Here is a 24,333-nt window from a genome sequence, read left to right on the forward strand (position 1 = left end):
TTGAGGTGTGCCGCCGAGGCCGCGGCGGCCATTTGACTGATATTTTATTCTATGCATAATTGAGCCATACCAATATTATCATAATAAAGAGAAATGACAATAATTTCGTAAAAACATTGTATTTTATTCAAAATCAACACCGGGCCTTGAAACTTAACCACCCTTTATTTATATATATCAGTACATGTTCATCAGATATGACAATTTGTCGTCTGCCATTGTCCATATATAAATATAAAGTAAATAAAATAATCAATAAATTAAACTCCGCTACCAAATAATTTGTATACCGTAAAGCTGAATACAATAAACCTAAATTTTTTTTCAAATTTTATTATATATTTTTTATTTATAACTTCTGTTTTTGTTAATGCAGATTTTTCTAATAAAATATTTACCTCAACGAGTACAGGAGTACAGACCAATTAAGCACTTCAAATTTTCTTCTTCGAGTTTGCTTTGACACATTTCCGAAGTTATTGGAATTTAACATAAGCCGACCACATCGTGCTTTGAAAATCATTGAGATATTTTTAATCCATATTCCTTTTTTTATATGGGTTTAACCGTTTGTTGGCTCTAAATATTTGTAAATGCGTGACACACTTTTCCGTATGTTTTCTGGTGTGTTGGGGCTTCATGCAAAGGCTATGTCACTGCGTGCTATTGATGCATTCGTCGAAAGTCCGAGTTCTGAGCCCATTTCATTTAGTTGTTAGTACCAGAAATTGCTTTTCCGTATTACATACTGCGACAAGAGCGACGGAAGTCTGCTTTCTTTATATTCATATAATGTTTTAAAAATCTACTTCATGTCAAGGCCCAATGTAAAAGAGTGGCTTTCTTCAGCTGCTATCTCCAGCAAAATCGTATAGTGTGGCATGATGTCTGGTATCCTTAGGATCTGTTTTATGAAGTATCTTTGCAGTTTGTCGATCTTTTCCGATAAAGTTAAGCTTCATACTTGGGTAGCATAAGATTGTATGGATCTGCGGGTAGCTTGAAAAGTTTCCATTTATTTTTTAGCGTTACTGACTAATATATTTAGTCAGTTGCAATTAATGTTTGCCTTGATTGCGTTGCTTCTGCCTTCCAAATGTTTTCCGAATGCCAGTTTTGGTATAAGTATGACACCCAAATAGCGATATTCCGCCATAACCCGTGCATCTTCGCCATTGTACCAGCATTTTTCTAACTGCATTGTTCGGGCGCCTTTTCTAAAAATCATAATTTCCGATTTATTTGGACTAACTTCAATATTCCCTTCGGTGCAATATTTTTCCAGTCTATATATCATAGCTTGACATTAGACCATTTCCCGAATAATCATATAAGTCGTTTAAGTAGAGCGTAAATAACAAAAAACATCAGCAAATAATTGTACTTTACCTCAAGCTGAATATTCCTTTACTCCCTTGGATATGAAAATCCCATTGGTTGGTATGTTGGGTAAAGTGGTGACTCATCTAGTATCCAGTTAGCACTTCCGAACCATTTGGTTGCCACATCCTCGCTACGAATTTGTTTAACGGTAAATTACGACCTAGGCTTATTAGGTTGTTGATGTCTAAGCTAGACAGTTGTTCGAGCCCCCCGAAAAGTGGTTTGCTCAGGGTTGACATTCTCTGCTTCCATAAGGCAGCGTATTCACAGAGGAAATGGAAATCGTTTCCTTTTGCTCTGGTTGTTTACAACCAAAAGCTAGTAATGACTGCCGTTAGTCTCCAGGCGTCCCGTTGTTTCATGTTTATCAATATTGATGTCTGTTTGAGGTTGCAGAGATATGAGCTTGTCACAATTTGAGACTAAGGCACGTTGGTCGATGTACTCATCGAAACATGCGTCCTTTCCTTTTGTCAAAACACACATTTACATATCTCGGATAAAGAGTTGAGACGCCATTCACCAACCTTCTCGTTTTGGAAATTTGATTAGAAATTGACTGCCAAAACAAATTTCTTCAGTTGAGTCAAAAATCTGTCACCTTATAACATATAACACATATATTTTTTTTTTGTATTTACCTTACTGCTGGTATCAACCTGTGTTTCTGAAGATTCTACCTGAAGTTTCAACCTGAAGTTTTTGTTCTTAAATGAGTTTGAAATAAAAAAATAATTGTTAGCTTTAATTTCTGGAACTCAATATAATTTTCCCCAAAAGTATGAATAAAAATAAAGTAATTGGCGCGTACATCTAATTTTATTACTGTATTTGGTCGAGCTCCTCTTTCTATATTATTTATGCTGAGCTTTTTCATAGCAGAAATACACTCGGAGAACTTTGCTATTGCTTGCCTTCGCGTTCGGCAGCCGCCATCTCAGTGAAAATGTATTTTGGCTGGCTGGCTGGTTAAATTTTTTGGAATTAAACAAATTCATGGACAATGAGATTTATAGCTTTTAACATCAGATGGATGAATGGAAATTTATTAATATATAAAAAGTCGGCGCGGTTTTATCCTATCATAATGATAAATATTTATGTGAGATCTAAATGAGGCGGAGACCAAAACGTGTACGTTTCATGGTTTGGGTTGGTATTCGAGCAAGATTTATTAAGTCGTTTTTTGGATAGACGCATTCTCCTAAAAGTGGGTACGGCAACACTTTTTTCTAAGATTTATTTGCCATTATTCCAGTTTTTGGGTTTCTTCATTTGAACGAAATCTGAAGAACTTTTTCTTTGCATAAAGCAGAGATATCAGGTTTTTATCTTTTCTGATAATAAATGAAAGCTGTATGGCAGGTGGGTGTGGTTGCTTACCGATTTCGCCCATTTTCAATGCTAAACTAGGTTGGAAAAAATTGAATATGTATTGGAGCGACTCCCCTCAATATTTTGTGCATTTGGGTATAAACATTTTATATCTACTTCCACTGCTTTACGCTGTTAATAAATAGATAAAATAGGCAGTAAAAAGATAAGTAAATACAACAGTTTTATAAAGAAAATTATAATAAGGTATAAAATTAGTTAAAAGGTTATGCAAAAATTCAGTTGCATTGGCTAGTATTTACATGTTTAACTATAATGGGTTCATCAAACTATACGAAAAAGCTTTGAAACTTGTGTACATACATATTTATATTATGTAACACATACCATACTTGTATATGTACTTTGCAGGTACCTATAAAATACATACAAATAGGTGGAAATGATTGCATTTGATGACGTATAAGCATCATCGTCACTGCGCGCTCTTGTGCACAAGGCTATTCTAATAACGGTTGTGTGTAACAGTATAATGTATATTTATATATTTTGATATGTATATCAAAATTCTCAGAAAGATGAGAGGAGCTGATTTATTGTCTGCCTATTCTTGTGCACTATAACTGGAGCAAAAATTAATATATATTATCTCAATCAAACTTGGTACACTCATCACCCTTCATCGAAGGCAGTTTATTAGTGAAAGTGGAAGAAATCGACAAATAGCGCCGCCTAGCTCGCATGTAACGGAAACTTAAAAAGGAAAAACGTGATAAAGCAACATAAATGAAGTAAAATTCTTTTCATTTGCTACAATTAATGATGAATCCAAAAAAGAAATACGGTGCAAGTAAAGCCTTGAATGTGCGTGGTGCAACGCCCACTGTTGGGCTATTGTAGGTATCTCGATAACGGCTCAATAAAGCTTGCCCTAACTTAACATAAATATTATTGAGATAGGAAAAAAACCGCGCCCACGCATTGTATATTAAGACTAAATTCCGCACCGTCTGTGTGATGTTACCGCTTGGCTCGTTGTCTATGAGTTTGTTTGAATGAAATTTTACTGTGCGCAGGCATGTGAAATCGTATCGAACTTAGTACTTTCCTAGTTGTTTTTTTTACATCAGTACATAATTGCTTCTAACAGTGCGCTTATGAGCAATCAATTCCATTACAAAATTCCACAATACCCGAACCATGGCTACAGCTATAGTATTTAAAAATAACGAATGACACTATTAAAAATTACAATAAAGCGAAGTTGGCGTTCACTTTAAGGTCGAGCAAGATGCTATAACTAGCGCTGTCATTTGCGGTTGACGTCAGTTATGTTCGTAGTTTTTTTGTCGCACTTTATTGATTTCAGCATGCCAGAGGCTCAAGTGTTTACGGTGCATAGAGCTGCACGGCGGAGCGTATGAGTGACATTCGTTGTAGAGTTTGTCGGTTCATGTAAATGAAATGGCAAAAGTGTTGAGAAGTGGTGAGTATTTGGTATTAAATAAAAATGCACACTACTATAGGGTGCAACAGAGCGTATGAGTAATGCGTTTTGACAATTTCGTTTCAATCTAAGTCAGAAATTTATTCCTTAATAGAAGTAATTACAGAAAATTTATTTCATTAATTAAACGTTATTTTGTTAATATAGTTGGCGAAGGGGATGGAGTTTTGAAACAATACACACATATATTGGTCTGCAATTCAGATGGTAAAAAATTATGGGCTTACAAGAATTCATCATGGCGAGAAAGGTATTTATTATAAGTCATTGAAATTAATGAATGCAAGATTCATATTTTTTCTGAAATTCAATTACAAACACACGTTATTCATAATGGATGGCCAATTGTAGTAGAGTTATGCCCAAATACTTTTATTCTAAGCTTTCATTATATTAGTTTGGGGAAAAATAAATCTATTATTTTTGCGGTAGATAGTTGCAGTTATCAATATCTTGTAAAGTATCGATCAAACAATTTAAAGTTTATGCTCATTGTCAAAGTGACACTTCACATTAAAAAATTCTTAGGCTACTTTTTGCTTATTTCCATTCAGTTGTGAGTTACACAGTGCTACCTATGGAAGGCAACAGAGGTAAAACTTGGTACATTTTACAGTTTCTCTTTGATAAAGACGAACGTGTAAGCCAGGCCGCAAATTACGTGCAATTTTGATTTCATCGATTCCGTTCAGGCCTTTTTGATGTTAAGGAAAATGTCGATGATATCGAAAGGTATATATATTTCCTAGGATTTAAATGATAATATATTAGTTTAAGCTTTAAAAAAAAAACTCAAAATTTCCAATTTTCAAACAAAAACCAAAAAATAAAATTGGAATATCTTATGACAACTGGGATAATCCTGGGGATTTTGCCCTCACTTATCTTATTTTTGTGCAGTTTGTTTCGAATGGAATTAACCACAAGCAGTACGATCTCTGCGAAACTTTCCTTTTTACTTCTGGTTCGATTGGCGCCTTCTTTCCGCTTTATATACATCTCAACCTTTTCACAATTTGGGACATTAGAAGGTTAAGAATATGATAATTTTCCGCCTTATCCATATAAGTTAACCTGCATATGTCTTTATTGGGACGCGCATATCGATGAAAAGTTGGGGTAGGCTTTACAATGTAAACAATTGTAGTACTACTAAAAGTCATTCGGATAACTCAAGTCTTGTGCATCATTATGGCCTCCTTCAACCAGTTATAAATCCTAGAAAATATGTTGGTAGATGTTCTCTGAGAAAGTTAATACAATTTAATTTTTTTTGTTTTTTGAATAATAATATAAGTAGTAATTAAGATATATTACATATAGATTTGTTCACTTTTTCTGTGCACCGGAGCGTATGAGTAACTTTGGTAGGATAATTGCCCCCATTGCCAGATAATTGGAAAAAGAGTTGAAACAGAACTATTTTATAACTTTTTACATTTATAATTTTTTGCTTTCTACCATAAATATTGTATTAGATTTTATAAATCTAGCTCCACACTGGCTCAAGCGTAATATATTGGATTGGCAACTAATTAATTGCGGATTTCTTCTAGAAAATCAAAGACAAATTTTTCATGGACCAATGCACCTTTTGCCATCTTTCAGGCAGCATAATAATCGCACGTTCATAAAACTTCTGGTTTTTATTAGCAAAAAACTGAATCAGGTACGATTTGACATCATCATCATCATTGAAAGTTTTACCATTCGCGGAGTTTTGTAAAGATCGAAACAAAAAGTAATCAGATGGTGCAAGGTCAGGACTATATGGTGGATGTATGTTTCGTTACAATCAAGCTCCAATAATTTTTTGCCGAGTGGCGTCAGCGCTCGGCGCTTCGTATTATATGCACTTGGGAGCGCTACCCTCGCCCATATATATATCTCCGGAAGCATTTATGGCCCGAGAGGAACCGAGTTAAGAAGTGATTCACTTTCCCGAAGTTCCTTTGGACCCATTTGATTATTGATGAAATAAGTTTCTCTATTCATCTGTCATTCTGTTCAGTGTCAGGCTTTGCCACCGTAGCATGGTTTGGCATCTCCGTTCTGCGACGCTGGCAATGACGTGTTTCTCCTTGGAGTCTCACGCATCCGTTCAATCCGGGGCCATGAGGCCACAAAGTCTGCAGCGCTAGAGACAGTGCGGTAGACTGATCACATGTCAGCGCGAATATTATTGTCTTTCTTAGCATTTATAGAGATCGATTTTCAATATTGTAAGTTTGCTGTCTGAAAATTGAATGAATATTTTATTGTTTTTTAAATATAAATTTTCATTTCATTTTAAATTTCTATAACTATAATTTGTGTATCGTATAAAATTAATTAAACAGTAGAATTGTTGAAGAGTGGCAAAAACCTTAACAAGTGTAACAATTAACAATTTAAGTGGTAATAAATACAATATTTGCATGCTTATACCTAAATGTAACTCGAGCTTATGAAAATGTAGGACGCGTTTCTTTGGGCAACATAACAAAAGCGTAGCAACTGCAGTTTAAAATATTGAGGCCAAGATCACCTTTTCAATGTGTAAAAATTAGGCTCAATTACTTATAGGCAGAAGACGCATGGCTGACGTCACACTACCTACTGTATGTAATAGGCAATTTTTTCGGCAGGCGCGTTAAATGCAATAGTTGGTATTTTGTGCTAAGGTCAAATATTTACGTATTTGTGAAATATTCTGTTTGCTTATACCGTAAGATATGCAATTTTTACTTGTTACAAGTAATTACACTTATGCATTTAAGCTGTAGTAAATGAATGCCGTTAAGACCTTTGTGGGCAAATGGGTTTAAAGGTCATTAATTCTTCGAAACTGTGCTAAGATGAATAGGTGCGCAAAAAACAAAAAAACAAAAACGAATTACAAGTGCTGAAGTGGCACACAGCGGAAAATAATAACAGCCATCGTCTTGTCAGGTTTAGGTCGAATCTCTGCTCAGATTTATGATTTTATTTAGATGATGAAGATTTATGATGTTTCTTCACATTTTGATTGTTTCTTAAATAAAAAAGATACAGATCCAACACACCTCAGAATAAGCTTTCGAGGCATACTGACGAAATAAGAGCCTTTTAGAAAAATCACAAATCCTGAAGTAAACAGTTGCATGCAAGTGGCATTGATTGAGTCCGCGGAGCGTTAATTACTAAGAGAAATAATTCTTTCATTATTACTTCTTAAATATATCTTAGTACAATTTGTTCTCGCTGTTTTTTTGATGAAAATACAACTTTATTCTGAAAAAATGGTTACAAGTAAATAACTGAAAGTATTGCCCATCGCTGGCTACTACTTTTTCCCATATTTCTGGTAGATCTCATATACCGTCGCGGTAAAACTTCATCTTTTGAGGCTATCCACGGATCAAGCCATTTTTTGATGTCTTCATATGAAAGGAACTGCTGGTCAGCTAAACTATGTGCCATCGATCGGAACAGGTGATAATCGGTCGGCGCAATATCTGGAGAATATGGTGGGTGGGGTAGGATTTCCCATTTCAGTGTTTCCAGGTAGGTTTTAACGGGTTTGGCACCGTGAGGCCAAACGTTGTCATGCTGTAGAATCACTTTTTCATGCCTCTCCGAACATTGCGGCAGCTTCTCGCGCAGTGCTCGGCTCAATCAATTGAAATCGATACCGATCCCCAGTGATAGTTTCGCTTGGTTTAACAGTTCATAATAAATAACACCAACTTGGTCCCACCAAATACATAGCATAACCTTCGCAGCGTGAATATTCGGCCGAGGCGACGACGTAGAAGCAGGATCGGGCAGTCCCCACGACTTTCTTTTCTTTGGATTGCTGTAATGAATCCATTTTTCATCACCCGTCATGATACGATGAAGAAAACCCTTCCTTTTTTGCCGCTGGACCAGTTGTTCACAGGCGAAAAAACGACGTTCAACATCCCTTGGTTTTAACTCATAAGGAACCCAAGTCCCCTGTTTCTGAATCATTTCCGAAGCATGCAATCACTTGGAAATGGATTGGCGGGTAACTTCTAATACTGAAGCTCTTCCTGCGTTTGACACGGATCCTCATTGAGCAATGCCTCCAATTCAGCGCCTTCGAAGGTTTTTGGCCTTCCTTCACGCGGAGGGTGGTCAGCATTAAAATCACCATCTTTGAAGCGACGGAACCAATTTCAGCACGTTGTTTCACTGAAAGCAGCATCTCCATAAACTTTTTGTAGCTCTCGATGCGCTTCAACCGCCGTTTTTTTCGAATGAAAGAGGAAGATCAACACTTCCCGCAAATGACGATTATTCGGCACAAAATCAGGCATTTTCACAAAACCAAAAGTATATGATACCAAAACAAAAGCACTAATGTGTCGAAGCAGTTAGTTTACCATATGCCTGAGCTTGGTTTTTGACGTTTAGGTTATGTTAGAGTCGACTAGCACACTCTGCTGGCGGCATCTATTGACAAACAGCCAGAACTTAGTTGCGCACTTAATATTTATTCAAAGAAATTTAATTCAATACCCTCGGTGGTATTTTATTATCAGGTAATTTGCCAATGCTTCCTCAAAATAAAAAAAAATAGTGATAATGAATAAATAAAATAAAATGAAAAAACAAATTTTAATATTTTTACCTAAGTAATTTCTTATATTTTCGTGAGAAACTGAGTGCTGCCCTGCCAGCTTAGATAAATGCAGTTAAATGTCGGTTCTCAGCTATCCGCCTCTATCCTTGCAGTAAGGAAATCCCTTTGTATTGCTTCCTTAGTTATTCTGAACACTTTTGGAGCATTTTCGGTAGAACTATATTGGAAATTTTTTGTAGCAAAGCGTAAGTGATTTGCTCAAATACTTATAACAGGCTTTTAAAGCTCTTTCTAGAATACACTAAGCAGATCCCAGAAATCGCAGAGCATTGCCATTTTCAAAAGCTGCATGCCGCGCTTTTATTTTCTTCCGCCTCCGACATACATTTTGGCACTAACAGGCCATCACTTTTCCAACATTTAGAAGCCTTGTTGAAATCAAATTCCCCATTTACTTGGTATTTGTGATAAGCGAACTCCTATACATTTTTAAATGCAAAAAATTATGTCGTTTTAATATAATTTGAATATGTCCGCTCCTCACTTTTCGGCTTCTTTTTTAGGTGATTTCATAGCAGCTGACTCCCTTGAAAGTTCCTCCCTCAATCTTATAGCTGTTGCCTTGCCCTATACGCAATTTATTAACGTACTTTTGTCAACATTTTGGGTGATCTTTCATGAAGCTAACGAAGTCCTTCTGCAGTAGATTAAGCTTATTAAAGTGTGTCTTAAGGTTGAACAATATTTTGATTGAACATTTTGACCTTTTTCGTTGAATGATTTGTGTGCACGATCGGGCGAGTTGTTACCGAATGACATTCACTGCATATTTAAGTTCACGGAAAGTATAATTATGATATACTTTCTTTGTTCACGGGTGTTGTACTACCGAATACACACTTTTCACCCGATGGATCGTGAAACTCTGTTGAATATCGTTTGATGTACAAATCTCGGCTGGTATTGGGAAAAATACATTGCTGTAAGTAGCTGGTAATGTTGTTAACTGTTGGTATTAGCAGGGAGTCACACATTTGTAGAAAGTACAACGTACGTGTATATTCCGGTTTCATAGGTATATTGCACCAAGTATGGAACTCTCGTCCTTTGCGCTAGTAGTCCTCTTGCCCAGGCTGCTGCAGCTTACAATGGCGTGAAAACAGTTGCTTGCGTTCGTGTACACACACATGCACACGTGTAGAATAACAGCCTTGGCGTGATACCCTGTTTGCACAATGCTTAAGTTCATACAGATACTTGTACGGCGCAGTCTGAACTGATGATTGCATGCATTTTAAGTATATCCACAGTACGTACTACTTAACCTGAATTCTGAGGTGTGAAGGCTAAGTGACTGTTTGCAGGTATCTATAGTAAAATAGCTGAAATAAGTTGAATTGTTTTTGCTTACGTGGGTGACTTTTGCGCTTACGAAATGCCATTTTACTATAGAACAAATTTTGTGGGTCTACGTTTTGTTTTTATTTTTTTCAAAGAAAAATATTATTTCTTGACGTAAGCTGCATAAAAGAGCTGTTTCCTTGTCGTTAATATGAAATATATGTGATAAATGTATGAAAGTATTCTCATCAAATTATTAATTTTCATACATCCTTAATAATAGAGAAGCATTTCTCATGTTTAAACATGCAACGTACGACCCAATTCACTTGAAGTTATTAGTGTGGCCAAGCTAAAGGCGGTTGGCTCTACGGAAAATTTCAAATTACAACGAAAAATGTGTGTTGCTTGTGTATCAAATGCATTAGTAAAGGGGTGGTTGAAATATTGTTGCTCTGTACGTCCATGTGGTACAACGTTTGACATACTCTGGTAGACCAATTGTCAAAAATGTCGATAAAATCATGGAAATCGTTGAGTAAGCACTTGTTTCATTATCTAGGAATGAAGATTACCCGAAAAACTTTTTGAAGCCATCGCTGACCTCAAGAATACATATACCTATACATATGATGTCTCATGAATTGGTGCGAAAATACCAGTTGGAAAGAATGGGAGCCTGAGATTTTTTTCTGAAATGTATCGAAGTGAATGGCAACTGACGATGAAAGTTGCTCAAAATCGTGGCAAAGGAATCGGGAAAAATAGTTATAAAAGATTGTGATCGAATGGCATTGAGCCGTTCTAAATGATAGCCTGGATTAAGAGGTTCAATAAGGTTATGCTGTGTGCTTGGAAGAGAGATGATCCATTATAAGCTGCGCTCATCGGCCTCTACTGCCAACCATAATAAATTAGGCAATAGATGAGAATCGGAAAGAAGTGGTGAATAGGAAGGTTCTGTATTCTATCTCTTCCATTTTCTGCAAAATATTATATTTCTTCTCACGTTATTTATATATGTACATATATCCTGAAAACTACCCAAATCAGTTGCTGAATACGATGTGCTATTATTTTCCAAATATTTTTTGATGTAACGGATATATGTATATCCTGAATATAAACCAGATCATGCCACCAGAACAATTTTTCCAAACTTATTAAACTCAACACCATCTAGTGGACCCAATTTTCCAACCACATACGAGTCGCTGTAGAATATGAACAAAAAATAAAATTAAATAAATAATTGGCATATACAATTTTGTTAGGTGTTTGGCCGGTGATTTGTGGTGTGCGTCTTGATGTTGTTTCACAAAGAACCCTCGCTTTTTTAAGCCAACTCCGAACGGCAAATGGTTTTTTATGAAGAGCTTTTTTATGGGACAAATACATTCGAAGGCTCGCCATTGCCTGCCGAGGGGCGATCGCTATTGGAAAACACATTCTCTATAAATTTACTGTTTCATCATTTTACTGTTTCGAACCTATGCACTCCCGAGTGGTAGTAAACCACCAATTCATCCGGCTCTTATGGCCGAAAACCAAAGCTGACTACAAATACGAGTTTCCCGATTATCTTGACTCTCGCCGATCCAACCGTAAGTAAAAAACTCACACCACACTGGAGTTTTATAAATAAAGTTAATAAAAATTAAAGTTATATTGGGCAGCTAAAATGTGGTCGAAGTCTCACGTTTTGGAGAATAACGTGATTATTCATATAAGCTACAGTACACTCTTTGTCTTTCTGAATTGAAAATTTGGGTAATTATTTATAACGGAGATACTTTATGACAAACCGTTATCTAGGCAATAAAAATTGTGTTGATGTCAATTCCAACCCTACGATGGAACAACTGTTAGCTTTTATGCGATTATAAAATTTACAATACAAAGTAAAAGACAACTCCCATTAGTGTGCGCCTTTATGTATGTATATTTGTATTTGCTGAAGATATTAGATAAGTAATAATTAGCTAATATTGTTTTTTGGCATCTTCGAGTTTTGTCAACGAAAGTAAATATGAAATTTTAGCAGGTTATAAAAGAATAAAATACACAACTACAATTACATATCTACACTTTTCTTGCCGCCACTTCCTGTTGATTTTAATTTTAAGTTCTTTAAAGTTTGAAAAAAGTTGGCTCACCAATCTCAGTCGACATTTGCAATCGAAACTAAACGAATGGAGCGAAGAATTGAAGTTACTGTTTTTCTTGTTGTAAGATTGATTCTGAAAGTCCTTCAGTTGAGCACCAAGCAATTTTGTATATAGATAATATACTTTCAGTTTAAACCTTTGCTATTTTCTTTAACAACGTAGGCACTAACGTTTGTGGGCGTTCGTGGCGTTTGTGATCAATGCAACACTGCAAATCCTGTAGCTTGTCACAGTGAAACAGTCTATTCACTTTGCGTTAATGGTGAATGTGAAACGAAGGAATGTTGCTGAGTATTTTTAACTAACGTGGATATTTTTATTGTTTTAAGGCACGGCCACTCTGAGCTATGTTTCATGTCCGACGGATTATGTGTGCACTGCTGATGTGTTTGTGTGCTACCCAAAAAATGAATCCGTTGCAAGTTGTGCCCGCAGCACGATTGACGAGGAATCGCAGTCCAAGTGTGGCATTTGTGGTTCGGAAGGGAAAGTGTTTGCGTGCCTCAACGAAACGACTATTGCTTTCTGCTTTGGTGGCGATTCGCCATACTATGACTCGTTGTCGTATTGTCCAGAAGGTACCGTCTGCGATTTGAATAGTGGAAGTAAATTTTGCTCGGATAACACAACGTCTACGGTAAATTGAAGTCGAAAATCAAAACGGAAAAATTAAAAGCAGATATACCTAAATAGGGTTCCCCAATAACAGGTGTTATTGGTGAATGGATGGTGCTATCGAGAGATGATTAGCGATTTTTTATGGCTGAAATTGAATGGTATTGATCTGGACAACGTTAATTTTCAACAAGACAGCGCTACGTGCCACACAAGCAACGAAACCATTGATCTTTTACGGGAAAAGTTTCTGGACCGCGTTATCTCTCGAAGAGGTGATCACAATTGGCCACCTAGATCTTGTGATTTAACACCTTGTGAGTTTTTTCTTTGAGGCCACGTGAAAGAGAAGGTATGCGCCAACAGCCAAGGGTCAATTCAATACCTCAAAGCTGGAATTCGTTAGGCTATCGAGGACATAGGGCAGCCATTTTGGAATTCAGTTATGGAAAATTTCATGATAGGACAAGGATATTGTCCTATAGGCGTGGTCGTGGTGGTTAGTTGCCTGATGTTATTTTCCACTATCAACGGCATACCTTCCTCTTTATAATAAACTAAACATCCGATCGTTTATATTGAAAAATAGCATTTTTCTTAGAATATCAAAATAACACCTCTGTTTGGAAAACCCTATATAGACAAATATATGCTATATGTATTTGTGTATAATTTCGTTTCAAAAAATTGGTGCGATGAATTTATATGCTTTACAGAAATTCACGGAAAAAATAAAAATACTTTTTACTTTAATGAAATTCAAAGACTTACCTTATTTGTTTTTAATTATACAGCCAAGTTGCAGACAGTCGGATTCAACAACTACAACGCCCTCGCCAACAACAACTACAACTGTCCCTTCAACTACAACTACAGAAAGCACAACAACAACGACAACGCCCTCCACAACAACAACTACAACTGTACCATCAACTACAACTACAGAAAGCACAAAAACAATAATAACGCCCTCCCCAACAACAACTACAACTACAGAAAACACAACAACAACTACAACTGTCCCATCAACTACAACTACAGAAAGCACAACAACAACGACAACGCCCTCCACAACAACAACTACAACTGTCCCATCAACTACAACTGCAGAAAGCACAACAACAACTACAACGCCCTCGCCAACAACAACTACAACTGTCCCATCAACTACAACTACAGAAAGCACAACAACAACGACAACGCCCTCCACAACAACACCTACATCTGTCCTATCAACTAAAACTACAGAAAGCACAACAACAACGACAACGCCCTCCACAACAACACCTACAACTGTCCCATCAACTACAACTACAGAAAGCACAACAACAACGACTACGCCCTCCACAACCACAACTACAACTGTCCCATCAACTACAACTACAGAAAGCACAACAACAACGACTACGCCCTCCACAACAACAACTACAACTGTCCCATCAACTACAACTACAGAAAGCACAACAACAACGACAACGCCCCCCACAACAACAACTACAACTGTCCAATCAACTACAACCACACCAGAACCAACTACGACAACTGAGCACGACTTAACTCCGAACGAAATTTGCGAAACGAATGGCAAAGAGACTTTTATAGCAGATCCTAATGATCTAACTTGTCAAGAGTAAGCAACTTTACACCATGCATAAATTTATCTCCTTTAAATGAGTTTTACAATTTTAGGTACATCATTTGTACAGAATCGGGATCTACCTGGATTGGTACGGTAATGAAATGTCCAACTAATCAATGGTTTAATCCAACGCTGGGATTTTGTTCCGCAACTTATGAGTGTCCCACAGCGACAACAACTACACCTAACTCCACTACAACTACTACACAAACAATAACAACGCCCACGACAACAACAACGCCAACGACAACAACTACGCCAACGACAACAACTACGCCAACTACATCAACAACAACGACAACTACAACAACGACAACTTCAACAACTACAACTACACAAGAAGCGACTACGACTACTGAGAGCACTTTAACTCCGCAGGAAATATGTGAAAATAACGGCAAACAGGCGTCCATAGCATACCCTAATGATACAACTTGTACAAAGTAAGCAATTTAATTTATTTTTCTGACTTATATTCTTAAAATGAGTTGCCAAATTTCAGATACATAGTTTGTTCAAAGCCGGGATCCACATGGATTGCTAAGGAAAGTACTTGTGCAGATGGTAAATGGTTTGATCCAACTACAGCGAAGTGTTCCGCAACATATGTATGTCCCTCATAGAAGTACCGCTCAATTTAAGCAAAGAGAGAACTCTTGTTTTTCTAATCATTTTTTGTTTGTTTCTGCAAGGTAATTGTAAAGTTTTGTTCGCAGGTTGCTTAACCACTCGTTTTTAATAAAAAGTATTAATTCATTGAAATTGAATAAAATGCAAAGAACCATCAGCACTAAGTCACAAAATACATTATATTCAAACGATATACCCACAACAGAATCACACTGGCCGACTAACCGTCTAATAGCATACATATGTATGTACATAGATTTGTTCCAATGAAAACGGAGTGAAAGTATGCTATCGATTAAAATGTTTTTATATAATATTTATGTAAGGTCACTGAGTCGCCTTACACGATGGGATATACACCATGGTAATTTTCTGCTTATTGCAGATTCTTTATTTGATGGCTCCTAGCCCCGCTCAGCAAGACTTTCATTTTTTTGATGATCGCTAAAAATATGGTTTCAAAATAGAACTGAGTAGTTTTTTAATTAGTTGAATATTATTTCTTATTTGAATAAAAACACAACTACTAGGGCGGGTCGATTTAAAAATCGCTCATTGCTCTGTGAAAATCGTGCTCTAGGGATCAAAATAAGAAACTTTGCCGAAGGAACCATACCTCTAAAACGAATTCTGATGTCCCCCAATTTGGGTCGAACGAAAAGTCCCACTTTGACTCATTTAGAGTGCTCCAATCGAGTCCAAATGTATGACCAACCCCCACTAACTTTGGACGGCCGATCCACCCATGCCAGTGGCACACCCCCTGGAACTCCCCTGGGGGGTTCCCCATACAATCATTTCAAAATATCACCATTTTTGGCCTTTACATGAGAAAAGAAACTAAAAAGTTCGACCCAAATTGGGGGACATCAGAATTCGTTTTAGAGGTATGGTTCCTTCGGCAAAGTTTCTTATTTTGATCCCTAGAATATGATTTTCACACAGCAATGGGCGATTTTTTTGCCTCCGCACAAATCGACCCGGCCTAACAACTACACAAGGTGTAGTCCAAAATAAACAAGACTGAGCTAAAATAGAAATGGCAGGAGCTTTGTTCTGTTAACTTCGAGTTTATTTATTCAAAATATTACCCTCTGACTTCGATACTCGGTTTTGCGCGATCTAAAAGCTTTTTGGAAAGAGTGTTTCAGGTAATTGACTGGAATCCGGAATACCCTGCAGGATGTCAATACAAGCCTTTTGTTTGGTCTCTACGGACCCAAAGCGTTTTCATGGCCAAATGCAATTTTCCGAATAGGTAAAAGTCACAGAGAGCCACATCAGGTGAATACGGTGAGTGATTGATGGTTAAAATGCGATTTCTAGTCAAAAAATCAGTCACAAGAGTGGATCGATGAGATGGTGCATAATCATGCAATAAGCGCCAGCTTCCTCCTTCGCGGTATTCAGGGCGAATTCGACGAATGCGGTGCAACAAAAGCTTCAAAACGCCAAGTTACAAACTTGCATTGACGGTTTAGCCCGTTGGCAAGAACTCCTTGTGGACAATTCCCTTGGAAACGAAAAAACAAATGAGCATCGACTTAATTTTTGACTTCTCCAAACGCGATTTTTTTGGTATTGGTTCGTCTGGAGCCTTCTATTCGGCACCTGACGCTTTCAGGTTCATGTTGGAAACAGCACGTTTTATCACCAGTTACAATGTTGTATAATAAACTCTCGTCTTTTCTCGCCTCTTTAATGAGGTCTTTGGAAAGTTGAATTCTGAGCAATTTTTGGTCCTCAGTTAACTGGTGCGTAATGAAACGTTTCATAAGCCCAAATGATCAGTTGAAATGCAATTCATATTATGGGGATATTCAACACCTATTCCATGAATTTCAACGATGATTTCGATTAATTTTTGATAAATTTACGAACGATTTCGATGGAGTTTTCGGTGATTACTGATTTTATTGGGCCGGTAATGCTCTCACTGTCAATACTATTATAGACAATAGTTTCCATGCTTCCAGCAGTAACAAAGTCCAACCTGGAATCTCGGTTTTCGATCCATGTTTTATTATCTTTTGGTACCAGAATTTAAATTAGATTAGATTTTTGATAAGTTAAATGGCAAGTCACATTTATATTTTTGTCAAGCATTGCTTTTTGGAAACACATTTTTATGGTTTTCGTTTCAACCTTTGCTAAAACTTCTTTTACGAAATGTACTGCCTCTAAGACATTTATATTGTAATATTTTAGTCAAGCCAGTCTCTAAGCTTACCAAGATATGCCTAACTTAAAGGTTTTAATAACACATTTTTAAATTTCGAATCGCCCCTAGAACTAAAGGCTGGCAAACTGAAATCGATTACTAGGTAGAAAAACTATTTTGATATTCTTTAAACGAAAATCACGTGAGTGAGATGCTGCGTGGTTCAGAAAAAATAATTTCTAATCATTGCGTAAACATAACGAAATATGTGCATGATGAAACATCACACCGGGGAGTCCCCTTATTCCATTTAGTAAACAAGTTAGTAAGTAAGTAATTGCTCACTCACATTTTTTATATTTTGACCGCCTATAAGGAGTTCGAAAATAGAAGTTTTGAAAAGAAATCTTCATATCTTTTGATATGATCTTCGCGTCCGTTCAACAAAGGTTTCTGTGTAAATTTTATGAAAACTAACTGTCCGCTTTTGGTCAAGAGGGTGTCTGCTTAAGACAGAGTAATTTGTTCCGAAATTTATACCAAAAACTTGGTATAAGAAAAAGTGTCCGCCCAATGGTCATACCCGTCTAATAGAGGTTTCCGTTGGGAGAGGTTTCATTGTAGATATAGAGTGAAACAGTTATATATGTCGTATGTACATATGGATAGGGTGTTTTTTTAAGAGCTTGAGAACTTAAAGTGGTCATACAAAGCAGAAATATTGTTGGAATACATTTTTTCTTTTATTACAATCTGGTAAATAATTTCATACAATTAATTTTGTGAATATGATATCCGGCGTATACCCGCCGCGGATACGAGTTACATGATCTATTCGATTAGTCCAATTATTGAGTACTTTTTCCAAAAAATCTAGCCGTATGGCGTCAAGGGTGGCTGGAATATTGCAATAAATCAGTTGTTAAGTTCGCTCTATGGCGAGTTGCGTCGTCTTTTTGGGAGCAAATGTCGTCGATATTTAGTTGATTAACTTTTGAAAATTCAGTCAACATACATCAAAATACGGGGTCTCCTAATGATTAAAAACTATATTTTAATTTTTTTTTTAATTTTTAAAATAACGGACCTTCTTTTAATTTTTATATATTTTTTTTAACTATTTTTTAAATAACGGATCTCCTAACAATTCAAAAAAAAATTTTAATATTTTTGTAAACATTTTTTAAATAATTCAAAAATATTGTTTATGTTTTTTAAATATTTTTTAAATAAAGTATCTCCTTATGATTTAAAAATAATTTAATTTAATTAATTCTTAATTTAATAATTTTTTTTTATAGTTTTAAATAAGAAGTCTCTCAGTAATGTAAATTCTAATTCTAATTTCTAATTTTTCTAATAATTTTTAAATAAGAAGTGCTAATAATTTGGAATTAGTTTTTACATTTTTTTAACTATTTTCTAAATAAAATAGCTCCTAATAATATAAAAAAAACATTTTTTAAATTTTTTGAAACAATTTCTAAATAAGGGATCCCCTAATTTCAATTACTCCTTGCAGGAAACGAATTTAGATATTATTGCAGTAGATCTTCCTTGTTTTATATGTATATAATAAAATCGGTATTTCTAAAAAAGAATCAAAATATATATTTATGTTTCATAAAGGATCTTAAAAGTGAAAGTTACCTCACAGAAATTCGAAAATATTAAAAAACTAGCTGTACCCGGCGCGCGTTGCAACGCCAACAAGTAAAATAAATTTAAGAAAAATAACTTTAAAGAAAAATGAGTACACAAATATTCAATTCATTCTAAACCATTTTATTGATTTTGTTTATTTCGGAAAAATCGGTTGAACCTGGTAGAAGTTGCTACTCTGCAGCGCCACCTGGTGGCAAGTGGCAGCAATGAGCACATTCTACAAACCGTCTCCGTGGAAAAATACATATATGATATATACCAATTTTTATAATAATCGGTCCAGTAGTTTTTGAGTTCAGGACATACAGACAAACATTCACTTTTATATATATGCGTATAAAGATTTTCTAGAGGTTTAATTGCCCAAAAAACTTCTTTGTTGTGAAACCAAATTATTTATTTCTTGATATTCCCGGTGCCAAAAACAAAAGCAAAATAAAATTGTGGTATTATACCCAAGGGGAAAGATATTGGAAGGCTACTTAATAAACTACCAAAGTTAGATAGGAAGAATTTCATTCGATAAGGATGAATACAGTACGAAATAATAAAATTTCTGCGAAAAGCAATCAATTTTTATGCGAAAGTTGAGCGAGAAAAAAATTGTTGGGCTCACGGAACGAAATCTCCAAAATTGTGGTGTTTATTTGATTAAAAAACACTCGTCATTCACCGTAACGTCAACTTCTTCCTCGTTTCGAAAGAAATAAAGAGCGATGATGCCACAATTTGGAAACGTTGTTCTGGCGTTAAACGGTTCGTGATGCATTACTAAAACTTACTGAACAGAAATGTCAACGCCATTATCAGCTGTCAAGCCATATTTATCGATATCGATAGTTTTCATGCAGCTAAAAAACAGCCGATATTAGGTGGTTCAAAATTATACACCCTATTGTAAGATTTATAATTCTTGCAAATTAAACGTGTGGTATTTGGCATTTGTGACTAGAAAAGTAAAGGTCAAAATTTCCTTCATTCAAAGTAACCTTTTTTATTTAGTAAAAAAGTTATTCAAAGAGTGATTTTGCACCACCTTGTTTGTGTGTTGTAACTTGATTTTATTATTGTATTTATTTCAGTGATACGCATACATCTTTATAATATTTCAATAAAAAAAAGATTAACAATCTACGGGGCGTTCTTTTTGGCATTTTCCAGTTGCTGCGTTAAAATAGTAGGAACAGCTATATTTCCAACCTAGATATTGACCGGATAGCATGTAACAATAAATGTAGCTGCAAAGAAAAAAAGTGATTAGATTGAAATGAAAAATGGATTGCGCGGTGTGCTTTAATGCAAAGCGTACACATTACAACATTACATGAGCCTGTTGAATAAACGATTGTATTTAAAAAAAATTAAAAAAAACATTTAAAAAAAAATTCCAAAAAAAATTAAAAACTAAAAATTAAAAAAAAAACGCGAAACAATAAAATAATCTAAAGAAATAAAATAAAATTTCATCAATTATTATTATTGAACAAATTGAACTTAATTCCAGCATTTTGCGAAATGTTCAACATCACGAAAACGAGAATAATAAAGTTGGAGAATAAGTTTTCATACTATTATGCAAGGTATAAATATTTCAATTACTTATTTTTCCAAGCAGCCGTTTGGAATCTGTGCACATCTCACATTAGGAGTCTACTTTTAAATAATTTACACATATCAAGTGGGAGTTATTAGGGAGCTGTTAAATGGAGTTCAATTGGATTACTGGCTACTTGGAATGCAGACTTATAGCATTTTCTTAGAGGGGTAGGTGAAATGGTTGAAGTACCACTGTGGCACTTCCCAAGCAGCCCTAAAGCGTCGTTTTGAGGCCTCCCAATGTTGTTGAAATGGAAAAGATTAAGGCGATTTAGGCTAGCACACTGCCTCAGGCTGTAGAGGAAAGGAACACCCATTCACCTCAACCATCTAGCTGCCACACCCAGACAGAGAGAGTGCTTAGCAGTTTCATTTTCTGAAAGGCCCCTACAGTTTTTGGAATGGGGCTTAAATGGGCTCTTTCTATTGTACTGGGGCCAAAGGGTTTTCGAAATGGAGCTCCATCTTTTCTGCGCTTTTCTGAGAAATAAGTTGCGCAATCCCCCATTAAGGCCGGCGGGCCAATTAAAAGGTCAAAAAAATCGATTTTTTTTTTTCCTGAAATCAATAGCTTAGATATTCAAGAACATGAGACACAAATTTTCAGAGTTAAATTCCAAGTATTTGCAGAGCTACAGAGCCGAGCGCAGTGCGGTGTCGAGCAACCGTGCGCTTATTGTTGTAGTGTATTGTTTCTGTGTACGTCTCTGTAAGTGTTTGTTTCTCCTCTGCTTCTTGCAGTAACGGTCGTTTTAGTTTAGTTTTTCTCTGACTCTCGACGAGTGTACAGAGGAAGGACTGCTATATGGTCCAGGAATAGCTGACTAGGAGATTATTGGTGTAAGTAATCACAAATGTATAATTTTTCCTATCGAAAACTTTGAAGCGCGTTTTCTCGGCTTTTCATTTTCACGATTTTACCTAATTTATGTACACGATTGCAAAAAAACTAAACAAGCTATCCATTTCATTCAAAATGCTTTATCTTCAGTATTGTTTTCTCTTCTATGTGAACTAAAAAAAACATCCAAAAACTTTTTTTAAGCGACTTTTTTACCCAGTTGAAGAGTTTTTTTTTCCTTGAAAAAAACCACTTTTTTTCTTACTTCCCTAAAATTTGGAATTTTACGTGTTTTTCCCAATTTTCTTAGTTCACATCGAAGATAATTACATAAAAAATTAATAATCTTTTTTTTTTTTGTTTTCAGATGAAAATTGCAAGTTGTATCTTGTACAGAAGTTGGATACTTCAGTGGCAAGGCGCTCTGGGAATCTATTGATAACTCGGCTTACAATATATTGTTGGAGATTGTAAACATTTTTTTTTTTTAGTTCAAATATATATTAAACTATCCCCAAAACTATTTGGCTAATTGTTTTTTTTTCTCATCCTACAACGCTTCGCGAAAACTACTGAATTTAGGACATCTAATTGGCCCGCCGGCCTTAACAACAGTCAGGTGTATGCATTATTTGAGAAAATTATACAGCTATCTATGTCTTTACTTACACAGAACACGTTGTATCACCATCAGGTCTGAAGTTGCCTGTTTTGCCCATATCAGCACAGAATGTATTCGGATCTGTTGGAGCTGCTGTCGTACTAGATGCTGTGCTTGTTGTTGGGATGGTGGTTGTGGTGGTTGTAGTTGCGGCTGTTGTGGATATTGTTGTTACGGTTGTTGAGTCGGTTGTTGTGGATGTTGTTGTGTCAGTTGTTCTAGCGGTTGTAGTATCAGTTGTGGAATCCGTTGTTGTGTCTGTCATTGTGTCTGTGGTTGTATCCGTTGTTGTGATCGTTGTTGTATCGATTGTTGTATCTGTCGTTGTGTCTGTTGTTGTGTCTGTTGTTGTATCGGTTGTTGTATTTGTCGTTGTGTCTGTTGTTGTATCTGTTGTTGTGTCTGTTGTTGTATCGGTTGTTGTATCAGTTTTTGTATCAGTTGCTGTTTCAGTTGTTCTTTCAGTTGTTGTGTCCGTTGTTGTGTCAGTTGTTGTATCGGTTGTAGTATCCGTTGTTTTATCCGTTGTTGTATCTGTCGTTGTGTCTGCTGTTGTATCGGTTGTTATGTCTGTTGTTGTATCCGTTGTTGTATCTGTCGTTGTGTCTGTTGTTGTATCGGTTGTTACGTCTGTTGTTGTATCCGTTGTTGTATCTGTCGTTGTGTCTGTTGTTATATCGGCTGTTGTGTCAGTTGTGGTGTCAGTTGTTATGACTGTTGTTGCATCCGTTGTTGTATCTGTCGTTGTGTCTGTTGTTGTATCGGTTGTTATGTCTGTTGTTGTATCCGTTGTTGTATCTGTCGTTGTGTCTGTTGTCGTATCGGTTGTTGTATCGGTTGTTGTGTCTGTTGTTATATCGGTTGTTGTGTCAGTTGTGGTGTCAGTTGTTGTGTCAGTTGTTGTATCACTTGTTGAGTCTGTTGTTGAGCCAGTTGATGTTGCAGCTGTCGTAGTATCGATGCTTCTTGGTATACACGATGGCTATCAAAAATATATTCAAAGCATTAATTGTCTTCTTTTTTACGTCTCGCAAAGATATATCACGTTCTTGATGGGAGAATGTCGTGTTTTGTACAAACAAACAAAAAATTATCGAAACCCAGACTTTAAAGTTGTCAATTTAGCAAAAATATACGCACATTTACTTCTATTGAGTTACTGTTAACAGATGCTGCTCATACTTCTTCCCACTCCATGACACAACTGACAGGCAATTTTGCATTCTTAACTCAAACAATTATTTTTGGAGTATGACATTCTTCCTGCCAGCGAGTGATACTTATTATACAAATTAACGATACTCACCATTGAAGTTTGCGCGGATGAGCAAATTTGGGAATTGTTCAAATTGCACACATAACCAAGCGGACAATAATTAATTGAACTTTGTGCAGGTGTTTTGCCATCATAACAGAAAGCATAAATGGCCTCGTCGAGACAAGCGAAATTACTATTGACGGATGAACATTTTCCGCAACGATCCTCATAGCAAACAGGAACAGCACCTTGAGCGGTGGCCTGACAAATACTTTCTTCGGCTGTGCAAACCGTTCCCATGGGACAAGATGTACGTACAGTGGTAGATGTGTTGAAGCAAACTGTAAAATTTTGCTCATCCAAACAAGCGATGCCATTCGTAAAGCACTCATTACATTGACCCGTCAGTGCTGCGATGACATGGCGATGAATGATGGGAGCGAGCAGCTGTGAATGATCCACAATACACAACAATGTTCGTTTTGAGTTTAAATTTTTTTATTAAATAATTTACTTTAAAATTTTTGCAAAGTGCTAAAATAATAAACTTACGTAGAAAATCGCAATTAAAAAGAACCGTTTATTATGCGACATTTTAAATATACTCTGCTGCGCTGGTATGCTTTTGCTCTCACGTTAGTTTTCTATCTGTTTTGTAGTTTTTGAATATTTTTCGATATTTAGGAACGCTAATGGACATTTGTCATTCTGTCAAGTTTTTCACACTTTTTTTTATTTGACTAAATTTACGATACTGTTCATAAAAGCAAAATGATGCGGCGGTGTGCCAGATAATTCAATTTTTTTACACACCAAATTTCGCTAGTTATAAAGATAAGAAATTATTTGGAAAATTCTTTTTTTTTTGCATGGCTCTTCAAAGTAAATACACTTCACATACAAATACGAGAACATAAAAAAATATGTGCATATGTATTTGTTTGATTTGTCCTACCTACAAATACT

General features: G+C 36.0%; 2 protein-coding genes across 2 annotated transcripts; one reads left to right on the forward strand and one right to left on the reverse strand.

The window, feature by feature from the left end:
* The first annotated feature begins 4,393 nt into the window (after positions 1–4,393).
* LOC128861627 (mucin-2-like) lies at positions 4,394–15,179 on the forward strand. The gene is made up of 4 exons (XM_054099903.1): positions 4,394–4,475; positions 13,711–14,546; positions 14,606–14,998; positions 15,058–15,179. The coding sequence occupies exons 1-4, from the start codon at positions 4,443–4,445 to the stop codon at positions 15,176–15,178; spliced, it is 1,383 nt and encodes a 460-aa protein (XP_053955878.1). The 5' UTR covers positions 4,394–4,442; the 3' UTR covers position 15,179.
* Positions 15,180–20,134: 4,955 nt separating this feature from the next.
* Positions 20,135–23,961, reverse strand: LOC128861141 (mucin-2-like). Its single transcript, XM_054099060.1, has 4 exons — positions 23,920–23,961; positions 23,416–23,814; positions 22,118–23,091; positions 20,135–20,249 (listed from the first exon to the last, which is right to left on the reverse strand). Exons 1-4 carry the CDS (start codon positions 23,959–23,961, stop codon positions 20,135–20,137), a joined length of 1,530 nt encoding a protein of 509 aa, XP_053955035.1.
* Positions 23,962–24,333: the final 372 nt, after the last annotated feature.

Source organism: Anastrepha ludens, chromosome 4 (genome assembly GCF_028408465.1).
Source record: "Anastrepha ludens isolate Willacy chromosome 4, idAnaLude1.1, whole genome shotgun sequence".
In the NCBI taxonomy this organism is placed as follows: domain Eukaryota; kingdom Metazoa; phylum Arthropoda; class Insecta; order Diptera; family Tephritidae; genus Anastrepha; species Anastrepha ludens.

What these genes read in the sequence shown, in the direction of transcription:
- LOC128861627 (XM_054099903.1), top strand. Translation starts at nt 4,443, where the DNA reads ATGGGCTTACAAGAATTCATCATGGCGAGAAAG. An exon ending in AATTCATCATGGCGAGAAAG is followed by an intron (nt 4,476 to 13,710) that starts GTATTTATTATA and finishes TTAATTATACAG; the next exon opens with CCAAGTTGCAGACAGTCGGA. An exon ending in AATGATCTAACTTGTCAAGA is followed by an intron (nt 14,547 to 14,605) that starts GTAAGCAACTTT and finishes TTACAATTTTAG; the next exon opens with GTACATCATTTGTACAGAAT.
- LOC128861141 (XM_054099060.1), bottom strand. Translation starts at nt 23,961, where the DNA reads ATGTCGCATAATAAACGGTTCTTTTTAATTGCGATTTTCTAC. An exon ending in TTTTAATTGCGATTTTCTAC is followed by an intron (nt 23,815 to 23,919) that starts GTAAGTTTATTA and finishes GATCATTCACAG; the next exon opens with CTGCTCGCTCCCATCATTCA. An exon ending in CATCCGCGCAAACTTCAATG is followed by an intron (nt 23,092 to 23,415) that starts GTGAGTATCGTT and finishes TATTTTTGATAG; the next exon opens with CCATCGTGTATACCAAGAAG.